Genomic DNA, 26,271 nt, shown 5'->3' on the forward strand with positions numbered 1-26,271 from the left:
TAATATATTTGAACCCCAAACATATTGTTGAAATTCTTTAATTGCAAAATAAACGAACAGTCAACTTTGTAGTGGCTATCTTCAACTACTTTGACCGACGAACTTCGAACGTGAGGAGCTTTCTTATATTTCGTATTACGTATTTCCCCCCTATTGATTGATAATGTACGTATTAAAATGAATATTTCACTGTTTTTTTATGTTAAATTTTCATTTTTATTCAATCAATTGAATAATGTCAAGTATATAATAAGTCTTGCCGTGGATGTGTGGTGTACCTGACTCAGCTCTGAATTGCGTAATGTATGTCCCACGTATTTAAAATTGCGTGGTAAAAAAGTTCAATTGAAGAAGGTGAAAATGGCAGAATGCATCTGATCTGGCAGGGCCGGGGCGGTATCACTCACACTAATACGTAACCCAGAGAGCTCCCGCCCGCGCAGCGGGCGGGAGCCCAGAAGCTTACCGTGTATTTTACCATTGTCACCGGACTAGGGTGATTTATGGTCTAAATATTTCTCAAAATGAATTGTGAAAACAGAAAGTATACAATCAATTACCACGATTATATGGATGAAGGTCTAACGAGTGGCAGTTTCCTGACATCTGGGCACAGACTGGAACCTCAAATAAACGAAAAGTTCTCTCCTCTACCCCAGTCTCGATCGGCCATTTTGTTACAATTTTTAACAAAAATGGCCGATCGAAACGGGGGTAGAAGGAGAGAACTTTTCGTTTTTTTGAGGTTCCAGTCTGTGCCCAGATGTCAGGAAACTGCCACTCGTTAGACCTTCATCCATATAATCGTGGTAATTGTATACTTTCTGTTTTCACAATTCATTTTGAGAAATATTTAGACCATAAATCACCCTAGTCCGGTGACAATGGTAAAATACACGGTAAGCTTCTGGGCTCCCGCCCGCTGCGCGGGCGGGAGCTCTCTGGGTTAACTAATACGAGGTTCGTATATATTATACGAACCTCGTACACCGGACCGTGTTTGACCGTAGATTTCGAACTAGTCGGCAAACATTGCTTCATTGCTGAAGTAATATTTGCCGAAACTCCTTCTCGCTACGCACCGGGGCTCTTTCCGGTAAGTAGCAATACATAACAAAATTATACATATGATATTTAACTCATTTCATTTAAAAAGAGCAAATTTCGCTTACCTCGGCCTAGCAAGTGACTTCGTTTGTCTCTTCTACGGAAATACAAGGAAGCCCGTTGGTGGCGCTAATAAATTTCACAACCTTGATTCAGCTCCTCGGTAATTTTATAACTGTGTCTAAATTCTTTGAATGCGCAATTCTTATGATTAATTTACTAATTATGGGCACCAATAAATAAAATAGGGTAACGCGCCCGGTATTCGGTCACCTCCCAGAATTCGGTCAGACAGCTGTTTCAACAGCTGTTGAAAAAAAAAAAATAATGCATGAGCCAGAAAACTTTGGCATATCATGCAAGAAACCAGCACTTCCAGCCCACCTCAAAAAAAATGTCGATTAAGACAAGCACACAGCCAAAAACTAACCTTAAAATTGACCGCGTCGGGGGGGTTTTGTTTACTTCCGGGTTTCTTAGCTATTGAGTTAAGCGGACGCAGCCTCATGTAAACTCTTGTGACGTCATGACTTCGTGTGTAGGTGTAGTGAATTTGGTACGAGTGTGAAGGGGAAGACTTGTGTGTTCACCCAGTCGCAGCGAATATGCAACTAGCAGTGAAACTGATGAGTAGCGAGGGCTTATACATTGCCCCTATAGTGAGAGGGCGCTCGACCAGAATTCGGTCGCGCAACATTGAGTGTTTTGCCGGTGTGTTTGTAAGGAGGGAAGAGCGTGCAGATACGTTGCTCCTCGCAAGTGAAACACTTCTCTTAATCCATTTTTTGTTCTGTTAGGCCTAAATAAGTTTAGAATATATCTAAAATTATTTTTCATGAATAAAAATCTTAAATCAAAGATGTTTATTGCCTATGAAAATGCAATTTGAGCAGGTGAATGACGATGGTGACGAAGTTGGTAAATTTGACCAAGGCTCATTTTGATTGCCTTTGCGTGATTGAGTTGAAGTCTACATCTTTCTCAAATGATAGGGCAAATGATATGCCTACGTTAGGCCTAAATAAGTTAAGAATATACCTACAATTATTTTTATTAATAAAAATCTTAAAACAAAGATGTTTATTGCCTGTGAAAATGCAATATGAGCGGGTGAATGACGATGGTGACGAAGTTGGCGAATTTGACCAGGGCTCATTTTGATATTGCCTTTAACGTGATTGAGATTAATTCTTAGTGATTTCCTTTTTGGCCTCAATAGTTAAACTGTGTTATTTTTTTAATGTTATCATAGTTATTTTCAATATTATTATTAATTTGAATAATACATCCGGTTCCAGGGATGATGGACCCCCCAAGAAAAAAAAATTAAAAAGGCTCTTCCACGAGTGTTATTTTAAAAGACGTCATTGCTAGATCAAAGGCTGGAAAATTGCCCCTCAATTTTGCCTGTCCCTCACATATCAGAGGTCTGCAGCTAATTTTTTTGGTCGTTTTAATTTAAAACAAGGGGCCTTTTAATATTGTCATCATTGCTAATAACATCAATCGAAAGTGGATGACAATGTTGACGAATTCGGTTAGAATTATCAGTTACTGTTGTGAATTCAATTGGAATTCAGTTGCCCGAGTTAGGCCTAAAGTGATTTATAGAATTAATAAAATGTTCCTTTCGTCTAATATTAATTTTAAATTCTTTGAGTTCATACTTTCAATGACTTTTCAAACAGATATCAAATCTTTACTAACAGTATATCAAACAGCAGGTTGACAACTCAGTATTGGATGGTAGACAAGATGTCAAAAAGGAGGGCGTCTGAGGTATATGGGATACCTAAATCAACGCATAGGGATAAAGTAGGTCTACATATTTTTATTTACTTAACCATACTCTGAACTTAAACTATTATATCAATCGGTAATTTCCATCATGCTGTGTAATTCAAATGTTCTAAAAAATTTTCCTTACCAGTTTCTCCACAGATCGATGGGAAGACACCAGTAAAATCGCGGCATGGTTCCAGCCCTTACCTGTCCGTTTCTATAAAAGCAAATTTGGCGGCATGGGAACAGCGGATGGCAAAATTCGGGGTGAAGAGACTAGAGTTTCAGCAGATGATTCAAAATTAATTGTCGGTCTCGTCGTTATTTTGTCTTTCTTTCCCTTTTAATTTTTCTCGTTCATTTTTGGGGGATTTAAAGGACCATTGATGTAGTAAAGGAAATGACAATAGCGAGGGCAGTAGTTTTGTGTTTTAATATGGAACCAGTAAATGATGATATTGAAGGAAGTTGCAATAAAACAATGAGCATAATTATGAAAAGGATAGTGTAAGAATGATAGATTAAGGCCATTATGATGAAATTAATTTATGTACATTATCTTCATTCAAATTATTTCATCAAGAAGGCGTACCACACTTGTATTCAAGAAAGATTTAGCATTGAGTGAATTAAAGATAGTCTTCAATGACCTCTTATATCACTATGTTCCCTAAAACTTTGTTTGATTTATCAAAGGAATGATATGAAATCCTTATTTCCTCTTCGTTTTCCCTATATCGGAGGCCGACGTAGATCTTATAAGTATCATTGAGCCATTAATTTTATTGTAAAAAATAAACTAATATAAAATCCAAGAAATTACAAAGAAAATATATATTCTACGCAGTTGTTAGCCCTGGTACTAATTATTTTGCAGTACAAGAATTATTTTTACATTCTATTGTTTGTATTCATATCATTCTTAATTTTATATCAATTTTATGTATTGTACGTAGTCGTAGATGGCCAAACAGTAAATTTTGTTACAAAGTATTTGATTTATTGATTTCTTTCCATTTATGAAAGACAAGAGTATGAAACTTATTTGCCATTTGTATTAATTCTACATTCACCTTGCCATTCATTTCATAGACTGAAAAAAAATAAACAACATCTTGACTGCAAAGACGTGAAGTTTCAATAACATGTTGCCCATTTGACTCTTTGTCTGTAATGAAATTGACTGAAACGATGATGCTGCGCCATTTTCTGGTTGATTCCGTTTTGGATTGTTGTATTAAAAATTCTGAGTGATTGAAAATTTATATAATCTTAACGAGAGGGGATTGATATGGTCAGCAGAGCAGAGGATTAATATTCATTGGGGACCTCTATTGTTGCATCCACCCCCTAAAAAATACAAAAGATAATCCTCTTCTCCGATGCCCATAGTTTGAATGAGCTAGTGTTGATCTACTATTTGACATAGGTCGTGTGGCTGATTATCTTTTGGTGATTGACTGGAGCGACTAAAAACAAAAACCAAATTATTTGATAGATTTTCATGAATGACTATCAGGACTATCGGGATGGCAGATTAAAAATATGATTTTAGAAAATTATGAACATTAAGTAAAATCTCCAAAATAATAAATTCTACTCAGTAGCGGATCCAGGGATGAGCCCCCTTAATTTGACACTTTTATCATGTAAAAAGAAACGGGAATTACGGGTACACGGACCTTGCTCCCCGCTTGGATTCCCCACTGTACTGAATTACCAAATAAGCAACAAAAAAAAAAATAATAATAATAATAATAAACAGACCAAAATGATTAAAGACTCCCTCAAACAAAAACAGAACAACCCCAAACAAGCGAGCATGCATCTGAAAATGAAAACGGCAAACGGGTATGAAACCATGCAAGTTGGAATGTTACCAAAACAAAACACAAAAACAACATAAACATAACATCGAAAAGCAAAACAAGTGATTGAAAGTAGGAAATCGAAATTCATAAACAAAATATAAGAACACAAAACCCCCAAACAAACGAGCATGCATCCGGGGCATGCATAGGAATATGAAAACGGCAAACAGGTAAGAAACCATGCAAGTTGGGATTATGTAAATACCAAAACAAAACAGAAAAAAAATAACATGAAATGTAACGTCGCAAAGCAAAACAAGTGATTGAAAGTAGGAAATTATAAATCATAAACAAAGTAAAATAATACAAAAGGAGTTTTGCCTGTAAAAGAGGGAAGAAAAAATACAAAAGTTAATTATTAAACATGTATTTTCATAGAATGAATAATGAAACATATATATTCAGTTTACGCCATCACATGGCGAAATTTCAAACAATACCGTTCAGTCTCAATTCTTCCACCTGTTCTGTTATTTCTAGTGGACTAATTAGGTTTTATTGTTGCTTTTATTAAAAAATAAACACTAGAAATGTATAATTAAGATGTTGAGATCACATAAAAGGAATAAAAAACAGTAAGCATAAGATAAATTCGAATAGTTAACATCAGATAAATCGCGCGTTTTCGCGCGACCGAATTCTGGGCGGCGTGACCGAATACTGGGCGGAAAACACCACCTCGGTCTATCGGCAATATTTTCTTCAACAATATTCAATATTCTAAATGAGTTCAATAATCTGAAAGAGGACAATTTTTTCTTTCTCCTGGTCGGTGGATTTACAAATAAATGAGGTAGGTATTTATTTTACCGGCGATTTCCCCTTAAGTGACCGAATACCGGGCGCGTTACCCTACCTTCAAAAACATAATTCAGGATTACTATTGGCGATGATAACACTTTTGTTGCAATTAATTTAAAACGATGACTAATATAATTTTTTTTTTTTTAAATACACATGCCTGGAACGAAACCAGCAGTACAAGCAGTATTAACGAACGTCACGGTATACCAAAGTCTATACAATGAAAAGATTGGACACTTCACGGACTTCGCGTAATGCCTTGCGTCGATTTGCGTGTAGAATAGTGTAGGTTCCTAATCTTTCCCTTGTCGTGTCTTTGATATGAATATAAATCGCGCGCCCTCTTTAGGCGAAAATTTATATCTACGCTGACCAAATTTTATCTCCGTGAAATCTTCACTAAAGATCAAGAAAATATACATATTTTTAAGAAAAAACTTCAAGGAGAAGTCACGGAAGGATCTAAATGATTCGGTAAGTGTCATAGCAGAATGTGAAATACCAGATTATTGGTGATATTTTATGTGGGCAAAAGCCCACTATCTTTTTGACTTGTCGTGTGTGTCGCGTGCATATGACTGATATTCCTTCGCACGCGAGATGATATGAACCCATGGGTGGGGCTGTATATAGATCTAACGTTAGTCTAAAAGTGTCGAGATAAGACATTATTCAAGATGCATCAGGATATATCCTGGACAATGTCTTATCTCGACATTTTATATTTTCTCACAGAGAATGGACATGATTGATGGAGATATTAAATAATAGGGATTAATAATATTAAATTGGTATTCTCGAGGAGGTAACTTTTTTTTCAAAAGTAAATTGATTATTTATTATTGTCATGAACTGTACCTACCAATCATACTCATAGCCTATTAGTATTAGCTATCACAGCCGCTTTGAGTTTAAGACATTATCCGTCCCCGTGTTAAATTGGTGAGATCAATATTAATTTCTACAAACACTCAAACTTTTTTGAAATAAAAATAGATAAAATTTACATCGTGTACTTTGAGGTCCATAATAATCCATTTTACAGAGGCGACCTTGTCACTCGTACATCCCCGAAAAAGTCGCCACCTTGAAAATATCGAGTTTCGCGAGATCTGACTTGCAGGTTTTATTTTCTCATATCATTGCTATTCAATGAAACATCAATTTTCTTTCTTTTCGAGTTCGAAAAAGTATTTTGATGCTGAAAATACAATACGGGTGAGCAAAATTGTGTTTTAAATGTGATTTTTTGTTTGCATAATTCATGAATATTATCAATTATTGTTCGGTCTTTATCTTTTTTTCTCAGGCGGCATTTTCTTGACGCCGATGTATGAATTGAAGGTTTTTTCTTCGGGCGATGGTCATTTTCTGACTTTACAAATGTGTCACATATCGCCCTCAAAGCTTAAACACAAGGCGATGTCGGACTAATGAGTCATAATTTTTTTAGAGTTTGAGCGAGGATGAGCTGGCATTAATATTGACCCTTTTTTTTTTTTTAAATATAAATAACACTACATACCTTAATTTAATAAATAACAATTGTCGCATTCAACTTCTGCTGTGACATGAAATGAATGGGTAGACCGGATCGAGCTCTGTGTGTCTCTAGGTGCAGTGGTCACTGGTAGAACATGTATAAGAGCTGGAGAATCTGCACGTGGCATGTGTGTGTGCATGGTGTGCATGTATACAATTGCAAGTCATGTGCAATCATCAACTTTGAAGCCAAAGGAGACAAAGGGGGTTGTTGTTGTTATGTTCTTGTTATTTTGAATAGGCAAACTACTGTAGTCAGTTTTGACTATTGTTGCCTTGTAAATTTGCTTTCCTTTTTTTTTTTTTAACAGAATAATTTCTTTGTTGAATCTATATCAGTTAGAAAAATAAAGGAAAGAGAGAAAAGAAAAGTTCTTAGGAAATCATGCAAGACCACCTCTCCTGCCCTGTACAGCACGTTATCCTGACAAGCCCGCTCGAGGTGCATTTCGAGGGCGTCTCAGGAGTACAAAAAATTGTATGTTAGCCCCCTGTTCAAATATTTGTTTTACAGCAAATGGATAATATCAGGGATGGAATGGGTATGTCTCTTTTCAAATATAGAATCTTGACACCAGGGGCGGATCCAGGATTTTTCAAAAATTTGACAAGCAAAAAAAAAGAAAAGGGTTTTCAACCAAAAATGAAGTAGGCATTTCGTCCACAAAAAATTTGACAGGCAAAAAAAAAAGTCCTCACTTTCAAAAGGGGGGAAGGCACACTTGTGTTTTAACGGCATTTTTAAATTACAAATTTCAATTGTGCTTCTCAAAGGGGGGCATGGGCATGCTGCGATTTTCCTGTGCACAGTGGCATATAATGCACCCATGGGTGGATAATTCCTAGGCCTAACTTATAGTCTAATGTACATGAATGTAATGATAAATTAAACTTAGTTTAAATTAAAGAGCTAGGCGACTAGGAGTAACGCACCCAGAATTCAGTATATGCCCTCATTTGACATGGATAGAAGTTGAAAATAAACATTGCAATAAAAAATAGACATATATATTAAATGAACATTGATGCAAATTTCATTTTGCAGTTTTGGAAAAGAGATTTTATAACAAAAAATATTGCAGAAAAGCTAAACATTTCAAATTTCAGGCAGGTTACTCTAACTTCACCTGCCCAGGATTCTGGTACTTTTGTCATGTTAAGGCTTAAGCTTTAATTTTTTGTGCAAGATTTTTGGTTTTAAAAAAAATTTCACAAAATTATTTCATAAAATCTTGAAATGTATCACCATGTAAAATGAAAAAACAGAGTTTGACTCACCAATGTAGAAAAGGGCAAGTATATCTATATTCTTCTTCATCTTTCCCTTCAGTTTTCAACTCAGCAGATTGCAATTTTTTATTGCAATCTGCTGTTTAGTCAGCTTTGCGCACATAAAATCCTTTGGCATGCGATAATTGGCATGAACTTACCGCCCTCTTGTGTGGAAAAGAAGTGAGCGACTTTGCTAGACTCTTCCTCACCGAAGTTATAGTGTTTTCTCTCTCTTATTGCGTGCAATAATACCTGTAACACCAACATCATAATCAATTGAATTCAATATTCAAATAATGATGGAATTAACCTAATGATGAATTAATTTTTATGATTATTCCATTGTTTATATTTTAAATGAAATGTAAAGTCCTTTAAAATTTCTGTTTAATGATTGATACGGTCATTCAAGATCATAATAATAATAGCTGGATTTATAAAGCACTTTTTGCCTGAGGATACAAAGCGCTGCTAAGCCTGCTATTATTACCCCGGCTTTAGCTCGAGCTACCATCACCGGCGCTCAGTGCATTCAAGGAAATAATCCTGCCGGGTACCCATTCACCTCACCTGGTTCGAGTGCAGCACAGTGTGGATAAATTTCTTGCTGAAGGAAAACACGCCATGGCTAGGATTCGAACCCACGACCCTCTGATTGAAAGGCAAGAGTCAGAACCACTAGACCATGACGCGCCCACGATGCAAGTCTACATTGAATAATTTGTATTTCTTTTAAATCATAATATTATCAGTGAACCGTAGGTCTAGGAAGCCGATCCAAGATGTCTGAGGAGGATGGAGGACCTGCCTTGAAGAAACCAAGGGTCCACTATGGTTCCCTGGAGGAGCATCTCAAGAAACCTGATGCCTCTGATGCTATCAACATGGGTCTCGAGGCAGGCAATATTAACCTCTCCAGTGGTGAGTTATGACTGTACGCAGAATACATTCACTTGCAGTGAGCTTGGCTTAGATTGAAGAAGTGGGAGAAACATATGAAAAAAAGTTCCTATTGATCAAATTGACCTAAAGCCTGGGTTTTTGTCTCACCTGCATAGCAGAGTGAGACTATAGGCGCCGCTTTTCCGACGGCGGCGGCGACGGCGGCGGCGGCGTCAACACCAAATCTTAACCTGAGGTTAAGTTTTTGAAATGACAGCATAACTTAGAAAGTATATGGACCTAGTTCATGAAACTTGGCCATAAGGTTAATCAAGTATTACTGAACATCCTGCCTGAGTTTCATGTCACATGACCAAGGTCAAAGGTCATTTAGGGTCAATGAACTTAGACCATGTTGGGGGAATCAACATCAAAATCTTAACCTAAGGTTAAGTTTTTGAAATGTCATCATAACTTAGAAAATATATGGACCTAGTTCATGAAACTTATACATAATGTTAATCAAGTATCACTGAACATCCTGCATGAGTTTCACATCACATGACTAAGGTCAAAGGTCATTTAGGGTCAATGAACTTTGGCCGAATTGGGGTATTTGTTGAATTACAGCCATAAATTTGAAAGTGTGTTGGTCTAGTTCATAAAACTTGGACATAAGGTTAATCAAGTATCACTGAACATCCTGTGCAAGTTTCAGGTCACATGATCAAGGTCAAAGGTCATTTAGGGTCAATGAACTTTGGCCAAATTGGGGTATTTGTTGAATTACAGCCATAAATTTGAAAGTGTGTTGGTCTAGTTCATAAAACTTGGACATAATAGTAATCAAGTATCACTGAACATCCTGTGCGAGTTTCAGGTCACATGATCAAGGTCAAAGGTCATGTAAGGTCAAAGAACTTTGGCCACGTTGGGGGTATTTGTTGAATTGCCATCATATCTCTATAAGTGTATTGGTCTAGTTCATAAAACGTGGAAATAAGAGTAACCAAGTATCACTGAACATCTTGTGCGAGTTATAGTAGTTTTCAAAATCAGCACTGCTGCTATATTGAATCGCGTGATGCAGGTGAGACGGCCAGAGGCATTCCACTTGTTAAACATTTCATTTTATCTTGAACAAATAGCAATGCATTATTGATAATATGATAGCAATCAAACTGTCTTGTTGTTTTTATTTGCAGGTGAAACATTTGATATGGAAGAACACATCAGTGAAAGAAGAAAAGAATTATTGGCAGAATTTGAAAGAAGGAGAAAGGTTTGTGTATTCTACTTTATGTTATTCAAATTTTAACTAATTATATTAATATTCTAAAATGTAGGAACTGCTTTTTTCAAACTGTACCTGCATTCCCAAAATGTATTTCTTCAGACTTTTACATTTTGCGGTGGGTGGTCACTTAGAAGTTTGTTTCTTTTGTAAAGAGATTTTTTTAAATCTTGATTTATTCTGATTTCATTCTTCAATTCAGGCAAGACAAATCACAGTTTCAACAGATGATTCTGAAGTAAAGGCACAACTGAGGAAATATGGAGAACCTATTTGTAAGTAACTTTTATCTGAATAATAACTTGTGTGAGTAAACTTGATATGCTTATGCTTTACTTTGTTTGGAGTACAACTATTGTATATGAATTTGATTTTGAGATTATGATGTTAATCGAATTGCTGTTTGCAAATATTTTGAATGATATTTTGGAACTTCTATGGCCTCTGAATAATACATGTGCCATGATGTATATTTTGAACAAAAAAGTTGCATTCTTTGTTACAGGACAAGTCCACCCCAACAAAAAGTTGATTTGAATAAAAAGCGAAAAATCCAACAATCATAACACTGAAAATTTCATCAAAATTGGATGTTAAATATTTTAAAGTTTCGCTTAATTTCACATAACAGTTGTATATGCACATCCTGGTAGGTATGCAAATGGGGAGACTGATGATGTCACCCACTCACTATTTCTTTTGTATTTTATTATATAAAATATATAAAATATTCGAGTTTATAAAACAAAATAAAAAAACTTTAAAATGTCATGACTTTCTTATTTTACATCCGATTTTAGTTATATTTTCAGCGTTAAGCTAGTTTGATTTTTCTCTATTTATTCAAATCAACATTTTTCTGGGGTGGACTTGACCTTAAAGAAGTGCTCCTAATTGTAAAACAATTTCATTTCTTAATGAGATGTATTTATTTGCATGTGTGGGCTTGTGTATTTTTATTAGGTATATTTGGGGAAGGCCCGGCTGAGAGACGAGAGAGGCTTCGTCATCTCCTTGCTGCTCTCGGGGAGATGGCCGACCAAGACAAACAAGCCAAGAAAGCCAGCAAAGAGAAGGCCAAAGCTGATCAAGCGGTAAGAAGTGTGAGGTTTTGTTTAATTTAAATGGGATTCAATGCCTTTCAAATTTGAAACTCTTGGGCTAAATTCTTGGCTTTGTATTGGCATGGCATTCATCTGAGGCCTTTGGATTATGTTTCATATCACACTTGTTGTGGAACTTTGAAAATATGTACAATGTTACAATGTCCTCAATGATCTCTCTATTATTTTACTTTGCATTGTCAGTCTCATGCTTTTGTTTTTTCCTTATTGATTCAAATCCGCTTGATCCTAGGGTGGACTTGACCTTTAAAAATCTTCAGTTAAGTCTTTTTCCCACTTTGAATTAACACATTCGAAGTATAAGAAATATGAGCTTTATCATTCATACATTTTGTGGCATCTCTCTCAATCTTATCTAGACAATTCCATGTGGTTTTTTATGACCAACCTATTCCAATACTGATGTGCTCTTTTTTAATCTTATATTGTATGTATGATATTTAATCTTTAATTGCTCAAGTTTAATTAAGTGTTCATGCGATTGTATGATAGATGTTATGTTTTATTGGAATTAAATAAGAGAATCAACTTGAATTGAACTACATTAAAGGTCAAGTCCACCCCAGAAAATTGTTGATTTGAATCGATAGAGAAAAATCAAAGAAACATAACGCTACAAATTTCGTCGAAATCACATGTAAAATAAGAAAGTTATTACATTTTTAAGTTTCGCTTATTTTTCACAAAACAGTTCAATGCGCAACTCAGCGATATGCAAATGAGAGAGTCGATGATGTCCATCACTCACTATTTCTTTTGTTTTTTATTGTTTGAATAATTAATACAATATTTCAAATTTTACAGATTTTGCAATAAGGACCAACTTAACTTAACCATAAACTGTTAAAATAATGGTAATTGCACATGTTCAGGGAGAAATAAAACTTTGTTGCACTTGGCAAGGAGGAGAAAATTAGAATATTTCATATAATAAAATACAAAAGAAATATTGAGTGGGTGACGTCATCAGTCTGCCAATTTGCACACCGACCAGGGTGTGCATATAACTGTTTTGTGAAATTAAGCGAAACTTTAAAATGTCATAACTTTCTTATTTTACATCCGATTTTGATGAAATTTTCAGTTTTTTGCTTGTTGGATTTTTCTCCCTTTTTTCAAATCAATTTTTTTTTGGGGTGGACTTGTCCTTTAACTGTAAATAATTTTTCATTTTTATAGGAAAAGCAAACTACGTGGTATCATGAGGGTCCTGCGAGTCTGAAAAATGCCAGACTGTGGATTGCTGAGTATTCTTTACCAAGGTGAATAAACTTCATTTGTCTTCATTTGAATAATATTCTCAAATATTATTCCAGGGTTCCCAGCCCATCAGGGAAATCAGGGAAAATTGTTTTACTTTTTTCCAGTCTGGAAAAAATCAGGGAATTTGATAAAAGAAAATCAGGGGAAAATGCCTCAAATGAGAGAAAACTCAGGGAATGTTTATCAGCCCAAAAGTTGAAAGCACGGTTGTCAGTCAGACTCGGTTATATTTTTGTTTGCATATCAAAACAATATCCATTGAATGACTGGTTATGGTGGTACTAATTAGTTTTACACTATTGTTTTTATAATGAAAATACATGTAATTCACTGCAACAACTTAGAAAACATGCGAAACTGGGAATTGGTTCAAATAATTATCAGGGAATTTTAAAACTTCATCAGGGAAAAATCAGGCAATTTTGTTTTCTTGAAAAGCTGGGAACCCTACTTATATATATACACAGCACATGTATATTTACAAAGTAACACTGTGTTTCATATGCGTTCTATCTCACTACCATTATCTAAGATGCATAAACTTAATTTGATCACTGGAGGGTTTTATTTATTAATGATATTATTTGTTTGTTTTTTCTGGAAAGTCATGGAAAATGATTAATCCAAGAATTTTCTAGTGATGGAAAATTTCTGCTTGGAACAGCCATGCTTCTATGGTACCCGAGCATTTTTTTTTCTCTTTATGAAATAAAAGTCATAATTATCAGTGTATTTGCCTATTCAGTGCCTAAAACTTACTTTGTCAGCAGTCTATAATAATTCTACCACAATGCAGCATTTTTTATCTAGGAAATAGCAGGGTTATTACCTGCTCTTCTATTCAAAGAATAATTCACGTCAAAGATACTACAAGGGGAAGATCGGACACTTTGGCGATTTTTTTGAAACGCTTGATAAATCTTAATGGGGAAGGGCACCCACTAGCGCTAAGTAAGCAAACCTTCACACATCAGTGCGCTGCTGTGTATAAAACATATGGGGGAAAATGAGAGGGGATTTCGGAGAGGGCACAAGGGCGGCGCATGAGAATAATTCTGTCTTTTATTACCCAGAAACCTCTGAAATATATTCATCTCTAATTTAAGGGAAAACAATTTCTCTCACATGTTTTGTACACAACCATATCGCGATATGCAAAGGTAAAAAGAGGTTACTTACTCAACGCTGTAGGGCGCTCTTCCCGAGCGTTTCATTGAGCGGTCTATGTACTGTCCGATCTTCCCCTTTTAGAAGTATATTTGTTCATGTCAGATCCCCATTTACCTAAATACCTGGCTTAAATGCAGCAATTTTATTCAGAGAATTTTAAAGACAAGTGAGTTAATGAACCCCTGTCTATATTGTTTTCGTTTTAAAAAATAAGGTTTACCATTTTAAATTGGTTTGAGGTCCTTCTCACTGTATATAATTATCCCCATGGTTGCAATCAAACAAATTGTAAGTTTTTTTTTTTATGATATTTACCATACTTCTCATAAATATCTTTTCAGAATTTATGCATTATTGAAGTTTTGTATTCCTTGAAATTGTTTTGTATTTGAAGCATAATGTTCATGATTGTTGGTTGTTTTTCATGATCTGTTATCATGCCGATGTATTTCACATTTAAGGGGTACAAATTTCTATTTGATGGACAATAAATAAATATATGTACTGAAAAAAAAATCATGTTTTTATTCCTCTGGGACAGAGCTGATAAGAGGTTACAGGAAGCAGCAGAAACCATGAGGATTCCGGAATCTCAGTCAAACGCAAGGAGACAAGAATTACACAGAAAAGCCAGAGTAAGTACTACAAAATGATTCTAAATAACATATTTCTGTTTTCCTTTGAACTTCCTCAGAATATGAATTTTCTGTTACTGTTGAAGACTCTTCCAGAACTTGGCAGAGTAGCTTTCCGCCACATATCAACGCCGAGCTTGTATAAAACCAATCACATCGGAAACTTTTAGAATTTAATTATTAAAAGTTAATTAAGCATAGTGGCTGACCTTGTAGATGACATTAATTACTGTCAGGTAGTCTACTCTCAGGCCTTTGTGAGGGGGGGGGGGGTTAAAGTAGAGATAATGGCTAAGCAGCAATTCAAACCCATAATCTCAAATCATGAATCAATGCTCTAACCACTAGACCACATGACCTTTTAATGATCCATTGTGCATTTTTTTTTGTATTGAAGTGGATTCACATGTGCTGTGTATAATACTTTCTCGTCATCTAATATATATTTTCATTTCCTTTTAATGATGTTTTCTTTGTCTTGATAGAGTCTAACAGCAATAGGTAGTCAGGTTGGAGACCAAAGGCCTATCTCTTATTGTCGGTTCAGCCCTGACTCCAGATTACTTGCCACAGCTTCATGGTAAGTTTTCTGTTCTTTTTTTTTGTTTTTTTACTTAGCTCTCTCTCTTTTCCTTTATTCCCTCTTTTTATTATTCATTTCATGTTATGCTTTCGCTCTTAAAGCAATGATTAAATATTTTACAAATTGGCTCCACTGTGCCATGTCAATAACAATCAAAATTTCTGGATGTAAATTTCCACAGAAAGCATTAACGTTGTCATCAGGATTGATGGGGGTGGGGGTTAAAGTGATGTATAGACCCCCCCCCCTGATATGATGTAGATATAACAAGTATATAGCAAAAATGAAATGAAAACAAAATCAAGGTAAATAGCATTTCTTTACTCGGTATAGACCTGCTTTCTCCCGTACACAGTGCTTTCTTTTGTGTCGACAGGTCTGGTAGATATCAGTCACAGAATTTATAGAAATATAATGTCTATTTCTTCTTGGTCATTTGTAGGAGTGGTCTGATCAAGCTGTGGACTTCACCAGACTTCAATCTGTTCAAGACACTGAGAGGCCACAATGCCCATGTGGGCTGTGTGGTGTTCCACCCTCAAGCTACCCTCTCGCTCTCCCCCAACGCCTGCTGCATGGCTTCTTGCTCGGCAGACGGTGCGGTCAAACTCTGGAACTTTGAAAGGTAGTTTCATCAAATGAATACATACAGATTATTAAATGTAATTTGAAGATGTGATGATCATTGGTGGTGGTGATAGTGCTGCTGCTGCTGAAGGAAATGATGGAGATTAGTATGATGATGAAGAAGAGGAAGAGGAGGAGAACGATGATGATGTTGGTGATGGAGATGACGATGATGAGGATGATGATGAGGATGATGATGATTATGATGATGATGAGATGATGAGGGTGATGGTGATGATGATGGTGATGATGATCATCATGATGATGATGATGATGATAGTGATGAAAATGATGATGGTGAGGAGGGGGAGGATGACGGTGATAGTTGATTTTGATATTAGGATGATAATCATATTTTTGTCAAGATTCATTTTCAGATTTTGAAATTATGCATTGATAAAATCATCATAATTTCACACACAGAGTATTTTGTATTTAATCTAAAAAATCATTTGATTGGTTCCATTGATGACAGTGTAGGTAATAACCAACTGTTGATTCTTTTCTTGAAACACAGTGATGAACCCATTGCAAACATAGAAGGTCATGAAGCAAGGGTGAGCAAAATAGAGTACCACCCATCAGGAAGATTCCTTGGTACTGCTTGGTAAGATCAGAATTACTCTGCCTCCTCTTATATTTATTAAGCAATAATGATCCATAATACCTTTTTCTGTTTTACAATGGAATACACGTACGTTAATCTTATCTAATAGAGGATCTAATAATTTGAAAGAACAAAACTTTCCCAGGGTCATGGAAAACTTTTCCAGGGGCTGGGGATAAACTCCTTCCTCATCTCTCATGCTTTCTTTTCTTTCTCTCCCACCCCATCCCTCCTTTCTTTCCCTTCTCTATCTCTCTGACTAAAACAAATCATAAGCTTCATAATGATATACTATTTCGAAATGTATCAACTTAGTTGAATATTGAAGGATTTGAGAGACAGATTCAGAATCAAAGAACGTTGTTCAGGTTCACTGGAGCATGAGATGTACCATCCATAGAAACTCTCAGGACCGGCAGTCCAACATCTGCTCTCAGCAAAGACTCGATGCAAATTAAATTATTGTAATTCTTGTTTATTTGAGCTTCATTTATTCATGTTTTAACCACAGATGGGGAAGGGTTATTTTTTTATATAAGCTAATTTTCTTAATTTAGGGTTTTAACATTTACTATTTGGCTTATTAAGAGTTTGGAGCTTGATGGTCACAGGTCATGTATCAAGGGCCTCCTCCCATTCCCCTTGAATAATTGCCTCAGTGACCTGTACTGTGTATACAGAGTCTTTTATATCTTGTTGTTTCTACCAACCAACTTGTGCAATTCCGCTTCTCTTCTCCAGCTTTGACTCCTCCTGGAGACTGTGGGATCTTGAGGTACAGGAGGAGATTCTCCACCAGGAGGGCCACAGTAAAGCAGTCTACTCCATCGACTTTCAGAAGGATGGTGCTGTATGTGCAACAGGGTATGTATCACAGCTTAGGACTTGGTGTCTCATAACGATTGATGATGATGATGAGGAGCAGGAGGAGGATGAGGATGATGATGAAAATCGCTGGATTTGTGCCAGGGGATACTAACACAACTATTATTACCCCGTTTTTGGCTACCACTTTATCAGTGGTACTCTCAAGTTCTGGAACTTTGAATGGTAGTTTCTTCTATTGAATACAGACTATTAAGCAATGGTCATTTGTGGTGGTGATAATGGTGGTGATTGGTATGATGATGATGATGATGATAATGATGTTAATGATGGTGATGGTCGTGATGATGATGATGACAATGATGGTGATAGGGATGATGATGATGATGGTGACGATGATGATGGTGATGGTGATGGTGATGATGATGATGATGATGATGATGATGATGATGATGATGATGATGGTGATGGTCGTGATGATGACGATGATGATGGTGATGATGATGACGATGATGATGGTGATGGTAATGATGGTGATGGTGACGATGATGATGGTGATGATGATGATGGTGATGATGAAGATGATATGTTTATAAACTTCAACTATTTATTGAAACAGACGGGTTTGATACATGAAGGGTATGGGATCTGAGGACACAACATTTGTAATGTGTGTATCTAACCATTTTCTTTTTAGTGGAATGGATGCCTTTGGTAGGTTATGGGACCTGAGGACAGGACGATGTATCATGTTCTTGGAGGGTCATCTCAAGTCAGTACTAGCGGTCAACTTCTCACCAAACTGGTAAGTGACCATCGCAATATTCCACAACATGGCCACGAAGGATTTTTCTTTCATTATAGCTACTTGGTGTAGAAATTAGGCCTGACTTGAAATGGATATTTCAATATTCGGATACCCGACACTGAAAACCGGACGGCGTACAGGTATCCGAAATTTTACCCTGAAATATAAAAAATAATATCCATTTGCACTTATTTGAGTTATATTTAAGATTTTCAGTTATATTTGAGTTTTGAACCTATCCGATGATGGCGAGAGTCAGCGTGCGCTAATTAAAATATTTCTGAAAACCACGAAATTACGAGAAGCTGAATATTTTGGGTTGAATCTGTTTTGCAATCCGATTTGACTAATGTGAGTTAGCGTGAGGCTACGGCTACAAATGTAGATCGTATGACTGTGTAAGCTATTAGTAAATGACTATTATATGAGTTATACAAGTCGGGCCTAGTTACGATCCCATTTAATGGTTGCGAGAGTATGTGTGTTTATTTTTAAGTTCCGATCGGATGAAATAAGATGCAATGAATTTGACCGCGAGGCGAGTGTAAGTGTGAGTCTACTATTACTAAAAGTCTAAAACCAGACAGGCCTACATCATTCAGCTCACGCACGTGCTGTCCTGTCTGGACGTGTCTGGAGTGAATCGTCCGATATATATTTGGTCACATTACACTCGCTACACCTTCAAATGGGATCGTACTTGGAATATTTTCATTTTCATGTCCGGTTTCTCCCCATTCCCCAAATTATAGCCAAGCTTCTCATTTCTCAACTTCTGAAACATAATCACACTTCTAACAAAGATTCAAGACAAGATTTAATCACAGTAACAGTAACTAATCACTTACATTCATCACCAGTAAGTTTTACTGCAAAACACGTCGATTCACAACCGACCACATACTCGGCGGGCACACATCATAAACCTTTCTGGCACGATACCGCCTTTGAAGTATTGTTGTTTACGTGATGATGGATATCAAAATTTATAGTGGATATGCCATTTAAACTGAAATAAAAGAAAATGTGTGTTTTGTAATTTATATATTAAATAATTTGTCAACAACAAGAGAGGAGATAATACTTCTCTGGGGACTTATTTAAAGCCGATAGGAATTAAATCTAATGAGTGCCACGCGAGCATCCCAATGGGTATAATTCTTTTCAAACAACTATCCTAAAAGAAAGTTTCTATAGTCAGATAATGCCTGACGCTGGAGAGAAACCAGTTATATACACAAATTCAATACATATACGAGCATCTTTATTTATAAACATACCTATAATTAGAAATTTAGGTGATAAGAAGAATATCAGGCATACTGCTAGCGAGCAATATTTCTACCAGAATAAAATATGAAGTTTTGATCCTGATATAAGTTTCTACGAACAAGTTATCAAAATATAAACATACGTGAACAATTTAAAATTTGCAATAACACAAATACAATTGACATCTAGATAATGGACAGTTTCATTCTAATTAATCATTTCTTGAACTGTCATTAATCATTATTAATGACAGTTCAAGAAAGAAAAGGGATGATTCATTATTTCGGATTTGATAAATAAATCAAAAGAAACAAAATAAAACAGCCAATCAACATGTATTTGACGTTTACATGATTTCAAAATTATCTTCATTCTTCATTCATATCGAAAGTTGATGTGAGAAAAAAGTACTGAAAATGAATATGTCGTTACGCATTTCAATTTAAATAAATTACAAAAAACAACATGACACATGCAGCCAACATTCATTCGACGTTTTCATAGTTTCAAAAATAATCATCTTCATTTGTAACAAAAGTTGCCGTGAGAAAAAGTAGAATTCATTTTGTATATGATGAATAAATCACAAAAACAACATGACACACGCAATCAACATTTATTCGACGTTTTCAACTTTTCATAGTTTCAAAAATAATAATCTTCATTTGTAACCAAAGTTGCTGTGAGAAAAAGTAGAATTCATTTTGCATTTGATGAATAAATTACAAGAAACAACATGACACACGCAATCAACATTCATTCGACGTTTTCAACTTTTCATAGTTTCAAAAATAATCATCTTCATTGGTAACCAAAGTTGCTGTGAGAAAAAGTAGAATTCATTTTGCATTTGATGAATAAATAACAAGAAACAACATGACACACCCGAGTAACCCGATCAACATTTATTTGACGCTTAAATGGTTTCAAATTATCTTCATTCTTCACTCGCATTGAAAGTCGAGGTAAGAAAATATACGATGAGTTACGCATTTGAAATCATCAAAACATAAGACGGGAAAGAAAAACGATCTTAAGCGACACCATAGTAAAATCGCCATTGTTGTCAGAATGGAACTTTACTCCATTCACGGACGGTCATGCTCCAAAACTTATATAAGGTCATGTTTCAAAACTGATATAAAAACGATGGTTTTCGGCGGGAATATATTACCGAAGAAGATTAATTGATATTGGTGATTATATTGGCGACTAAAACTTATAAATTTTATTGGTGAGTCTTACTAAATTTAATGAGTTTTTGTGACAGGAAAGTGGTGAATCAGTGTCCACGGATACCCGAACCCGAAAAATGAAAACCGTTATCCGTCCATGCGGGCGGAAACCGTTCGGATATCCGTTTGGTGGCAGCACTAGTAGAAATATAAGCATATCGACTGGTCTTATTGTATACTACCAATTTTCTCAAGTCATTATGATATTGTGTACTTATCTTCTTTTTGATGTTCTATTAATTATCATCATTACAGACCAGTCCTGTTTACATGTAGCTTGGTCGGGGAGGGAGACCCTCAGGTCACAGTTATCAAGTTAGCTTTTGTCAAACCAGGCAGCTAAGCTATATGTTCCTACCCACAGTTCTGTTTTTATTAATATATTGTTAAATCATTATTGTATATATATTGTAATTGCCGAATTGATAATAAATAAATAAATAGATAAATAAAGCAAAGTAGGATTGGACTATGTGGCAATTCAACTGATTTTATCCATCTTGGACATTATGCCATGGGTGGTATTTATAACCATGGTTTATAGTTAATCCTGGTTTAAATTAGACCACAAGTTTATGGAGTGCCAGGTGTCAACCCATTAACCAATTAAATTTTATTCTTATCCTGATGCAAAAAAAATGCAATGTTAGAAAATTAATAATTCATGAAATGGGAAGAATAGGAATATCAAAAAAGAACTTAAAGGTCAAGTCCACCCCAGGAAAATGCTGACTTGAATAAATAGAGAAAAATCAAACTAGCATAGTGCTGAAAATTTCATAAAAATCGGATGTAAAATAAGAAAGTTATGACATTTTAAAGTTTTGCTTATTTTTCACAAAACAGTGATATGCACTACTAGGTGAGTCAGTCGATGATGTCCATCACTCACTATTTCTTTTGTGTTTATTGTTTGCATTATACAATATTTCATTTTTTATAGATTTGACAATAAGGACCAACTTGACTGAACCATATAGTATTAAACAATGCTAATTCCACATGTTCAGGGAGGAATTAATCGTTGTATCACTTGAAAATGAGGAGAAAATTAGAATATTTAATGTAATAAAATACAAAAGAAATAGTGAGTGTATGACGTCTTAGTCTCCTCATTTGCATACCAGCCAGGATGTGCATATAACTGTTTTGTGAAATTAAGCGAAACTTTGAAATGTCATAACTTTCTTACATCCGATTTTGGATGAAATTTTCAATGTTATGCTTGTTGGATTTTTATCTTTTTATCCAAATCAATTTTTTGTTGGGGTGGACTTGTCCTTTAATAATTTAATTGCTGTATTATAATTGCCATGGATATGGAACAAGTATTATGAGCCCAGCATTCCATAGAAGTGTTGTTTAACCCTAAAAAGACTGGGGGGGGGGGCTGATTCAGCCCCCCCTCAACAATTTTCGCGATAAATTCGCCGCGCAAATTTTTTTGACCGCGTCACTCGCTGACTGTTTACTCTCAAGTCTCATGCAACTTTTGAGACCAAAATTGCAACCCTAGGGTATGTGGTTCCGAAATTAGGCAACATTTCATAAGTGCATGCAGATCCAAAATTGCTCAAAAATTTGAATTTGTGTACAAATCCAATGCAAATAGTTTTTTTTGCCAAAATTCATAAATGTACATTATTTTTCATTTTACTGATTAAAATCAATTAATTTCAATTCTGGTCAATATAAGGTCCCGACAATTTCCATTAAAAAATAAAAAAAAATAAAAGTAAAAAAAACTTTGTATTCGTGTAATTGCACAAGATTGGGTTTGGTATTACCAGAAAATAAAAATTGTCAATTAGTTCTCAGATGACAAGACCTGGTTCTTCGTAACACAAATTTGGGGAAAATCACATTTTTGTTTTCATGACTACAGAATCCAAGTGGTATCCTGTCAAAATTTCAGCTCTCTGTTTTGTAACGTAAAGCCACTGCACCTAGTGAAAGAGCAAACTCTCTAAAGTATTATAGCACTAAGCAGCCATTTTTTGTCATCTCATTCACCTGTGGAATGTTTTTCATTCTTTACAAAGTATTTTTTGCTTCAGCAGTAATATCATTTTCTCAGATATTCTCAGTAGATATATTTTATGGAATGACATTTAATGAGAGCTAATGACAGTTAACTTCAAATATTAGTTAAGTTTGTAGAGTCACACAGTTTTAGAGAATCACACAATGCGTATTTGGTAGTTGTTTTTGTGGTGAGTGGTCATTGGTCACAAATATGATCTATCTATCTATATATCTTATATTCTTTCAGCTATCAGCTTGCTACTGGTAGCGAAGATAACACAGCTAAGATTTGGGACATGAGACAGAGGAAAGTACTTTACACCATTCCAGCTCATCAAAATATCATAACAGGACTCAAATTCCAAGGTAATTTAGGAATCACTTTAAGTGAACTGAATCTACTAGAAAGCTGTTTTTTTATGTGTGTCTGTAGAATTATTGAATGTGTATACATTTTCATAATTACAATAGATATCCCGATGAAGTGCTGATATGGCCAGATGCTGAAGTTATGTAGAAGTTCATGTAGTTTTTGCTGCCACATTTCCATAGTACATGTGAATTCAGCATCAAGAATATATAAAATAGTGGCCTAAGAAAATTTAGGTACTGTGAGAAACATTTTCTTTTTCCAAATTCAATTCAGACTGGCAGATAACTTTGTATGTTATTTTGAAACTATTTTTCAGGAACTTCTGGGGATTATCTCATCACCTGTTCATATGATGGCACAGCAAAGGTAAGATTGTACACTGAATCTTGTAATAGATCACTTGTGTATATTGGCACACAACTTGATAAATTTTGATCATGTGCTAAAGGTACTTTTATCCATCAATCATCCCCCAAATAAGTTTGCTGTCATTGTCAAAGCTATCTTGTTTGTTTAGTAGATTGATGGGAGGCGAAGGGGGCATTTGGTCGGTGTGCCGCATTAGGGGAACAAATGGTATAGACAGACAGAGCATTTTCAGGGTTTTATTTTGGAAGGAATGTAATGTTAGTGCTTGCCCCAGCACAATGTTTTCTCAGATAATAACAACAATAGTGATAGCTGGATTTTTAAAGCGCTTTTTGCCAGAGGATACAAACCCCAACTTATATTACCCGCTGTAGTTTGAGCTACCACTTCATCAGCGGCGCTCGGTGCATTCAAGGAAGCAATCCTGCCGGGTACCCATTTACCTCACCTGGGTCAAGTGCAGCAGTGTGATCAATTTCTTGCTGAAGGAAATTATGCCATGGCCGAGATTTGAAACCACGTCCCTCTTTTTAAGTCCAGAAACTAATCCATTGGACCATAACTCTCTACAGATATGTCACTGAGTTCTAAAGGATATTTCAGGGACAATTTTGATATGCCTCTTGACTTTCTTGGGATGCTTGTACATTCATATTGAAAAACACTTTATTGTTCTCCAACTTCTCCCATATTCACAGGTTTGGGCACATCCAGGATGGTCGCCTCTCAACACTCTGGCAGGGCATGATGGGAAGGTCATGTCCGTTGACCTGTCACCTAATGAGAAATACATTGCCACATCGTCGTTTGACAGGACATTCAAGTTGTGGGCTCCCGAGTGAATGAAATAAAGTGGGATTTTTCTTTTCTTATTTCTACTTTCACACTGGACACTGGAGACAAATTTATATAAAAACATGCTCACAAGGACCCAAAAGGTGAAAAATTTTCCCTTTCTTCAAATCATGGATATTTGATGTGGTCCTTTTTTGTAACGGAGAGGTTTTGAGACACTTGTCAAATACGATTACTCCTTCGCACTGGAAATTTACGTAAATATTAATCGCTCACTACAATTAAGACAAAGACCAGGAGCCTGTTTCATAAAGGACTGTTGTAACTTTGCCATTATTGGCAACTACATATACCATGGTAACAGGGCTCATCAGCCATTCAGAATCAAGGTTACCATGGTAGTTGCCATAATGGCAAAGTTACATCAGTTGTAAGCCCTTTATGAAACGGGCCCCAGGGCTGAATTATGAAATTGTCTCATCTCCTATTTATGTTTTAATTGCCTTAGCAACTACAAGTAAATTTACAATAATTTGATGGCTGTTGTATTTCAATGTTGAGTGCAACTTTTATTGGTCAACAAGAAGTATTTATTGCTGGATTTCGGAAGAACATCCTGTTTTACAAGAGGAGACATTCCAAAGATATTACAAAGATAGATTTGCAGATTTTTTACCAATTTAATGATCGCATTAAAGATGAATTGTTTTGGAGATGCCCCAGGAAGAATCTCCATGTTATGTCGGCATAGAAGCGTAAAAATCATAAGCGTCAAGGGGGCAAAAGAAATTAAGCCTACAGTCAATAATGCGCTACATGTTTTTTTTACAGGAGAGGCACTTCTCTATTGGTAGATCGGTTCATGTAGAATAAGTGTTTGGTGGACAAAATGTTATCTTGCGGAGATCACAGAAAATACAAGACAAGACAATTTGCAGAATACCACCCCAAAAGTCTGTTTAAATGACGACATCAACGTCAAAGCTAAAATATGCTTGTTTCAGATGTCTGCTGTGGCCAAAATTCAGGCAGTAAGACTTTAAAAAAACTTTGTTGAAATTCATGTGGACTTCAAAAGTTCCCAAAACAGAATGTTGAATTCCATCCTCATGTAGATCCATGCTTATTATATTCTCTCAAGAATACAATTTCTTGTATTCTTATCTTGACCTGTTTTTAGACAAACTCATCTCTCTCAAACCAAGTCAAAACAGGAAGATACAATAATCCTAAGCATTCAGTAAAATGTAAATTTTATTCTCTTTTGTACAAAGATGTGATTTTTTTACATAATAAAAGAAAGAGCTAGTGCTTCGTAGAGTACTGGTGAGATTCAAAACCTAGTCTCCTCTGTGTATTTGTAATTTACCATCGTGAGAAATACTCCAAACATTAAACTGTGTCGTTGGTGTCAGTGAGGTATTATAAACATGGATGGAATGAAGTAATAAGGTGGATGAAATTTACAACTGCAATTAACACAAAGCACAGGGAATCCTGTATAGAGTCTGCCCAATGGAGACAAGAAAAGTGGATTTTATGAACAAGTCAAGGGGATTTCACAATCGCTTGTGCGATTCTTTGCGATGATTTGATCACAATATTTGTTGCACAGAATCGCAACGGCTGTAAGCAGTCGCAACCAACGTTCTCGCTACTACGCCTCACGGTTGGCGGGCGCCGACAACCCTGAAAATTTTCAGGGCAAATCCGCCAACCGTGAACTTCCCCGACAACCGTGGCCGACAACTGTAAAACAGGCCTAGATCTACACAAAAACTGAATACTATATTTAAAAAAACAATCTGCTTTTCAGATTCTAAAAATAAACTTGTCGATTATTTCGCCCACGATTTCTTCCCGGGATTTCTTTGACTCACTCACTACTACGCTATATATGATACGACCTCGACTCGAGGCCCAAATGCAACATGCCAATCTCTTTTGTGGGAAGCGCGAAGATGTTTACCTCGCATTTGCGTATCGCATTGCTCACATTATTTACG

At 35.7% G+C, this 26,271-nt stretch overlaps 1 protein-coding gene across 2 annotated transcripts; it reads left to right on the top strand.

The window, feature by feature from the left end:
* The first annotated feature begins 21 nt into the window (after window positions 1-21).
* LOC129277868 (U4/U6 small nuclear ribonucleoprotein Prp4-like) lies at window positions 22-25,604 on the top strand. Of its 2 annotated transcripts, none has more exons than XM_064109975.1 (15): window positions 22-110; window positions 9,131-9,299; window positions 10,466-10,542; window positions 10,757-10,829; window positions 11,518-11,648; window positions 12,858-12,940; window positions 14,653-14,746; window positions 15,232-15,326; window positions 15,772-15,954; window positions 16,474-16,563; window positions 17,305-17,427; window positions 18,086-18,193; window positions 22,976-23,094; window positions 23,418-23,467; window positions 24,169-25,604. In XM_064109975.1, the coding sequence occupies exons 2-15, from the start codon at window positions 9,161-9,163 to the stop codon at window positions 24,310-24,312; spliced, it is 1,509 nt and encodes a 502-aa protein (XP_063966045.1). In that variant the 5' UTR covers window positions 22-110; window positions 9,131-9,160; the 3' UTR covers window positions 24,313-25,604. The 2 variants fall into 2 exon arrangements, with proteins under 2 accessions (XP_063966045.1, XP_063966046.1); XM_064109976.1 differs by having other exon boundaries at window positions 44-165.
* The last annotated feature ends 667 nt before the right edge of the window (window positions 25,605-26,271 follow it).

This window comes from Lytechinus pictus, chromosome 15, assembly GCF_037042905.1.
Source record: "Lytechinus pictus isolate F3 Inbred chromosome 15, Lp3.0, whole genome shotgun sequence".
Taxonomy (NCBI): domain Eukaryota; kingdom Metazoa; phylum Echinodermata; class Echinoidea; order Temnopleuroida; family Toxopneustidae; genus Lytechinus; species Lytechinus pictus.

Coding starts and splice junctions, on each gene's coding strand:
- LOC129277868 (XM_064109975.1), top strand. CDS start 9,161: ATGTCTGAGGAGGATGGAGGACCTGCCTTGAAGAAACCAAGGGTCCAC. Junction 14,747..15,231: donor AATTACACAGAAAAGCCAGA/GTAAGTACTACA, acceptor TTGTCTTGATAG/AGTCTAACAGCAATAGGTAG. Junction 16,564..17,304: donor AGATTCCTTGGTACTGCTTG/GTAAGATCAGAA, acceptor TCTCTTCTCCAG/CTTTGACTCCTCCTGGAGAC.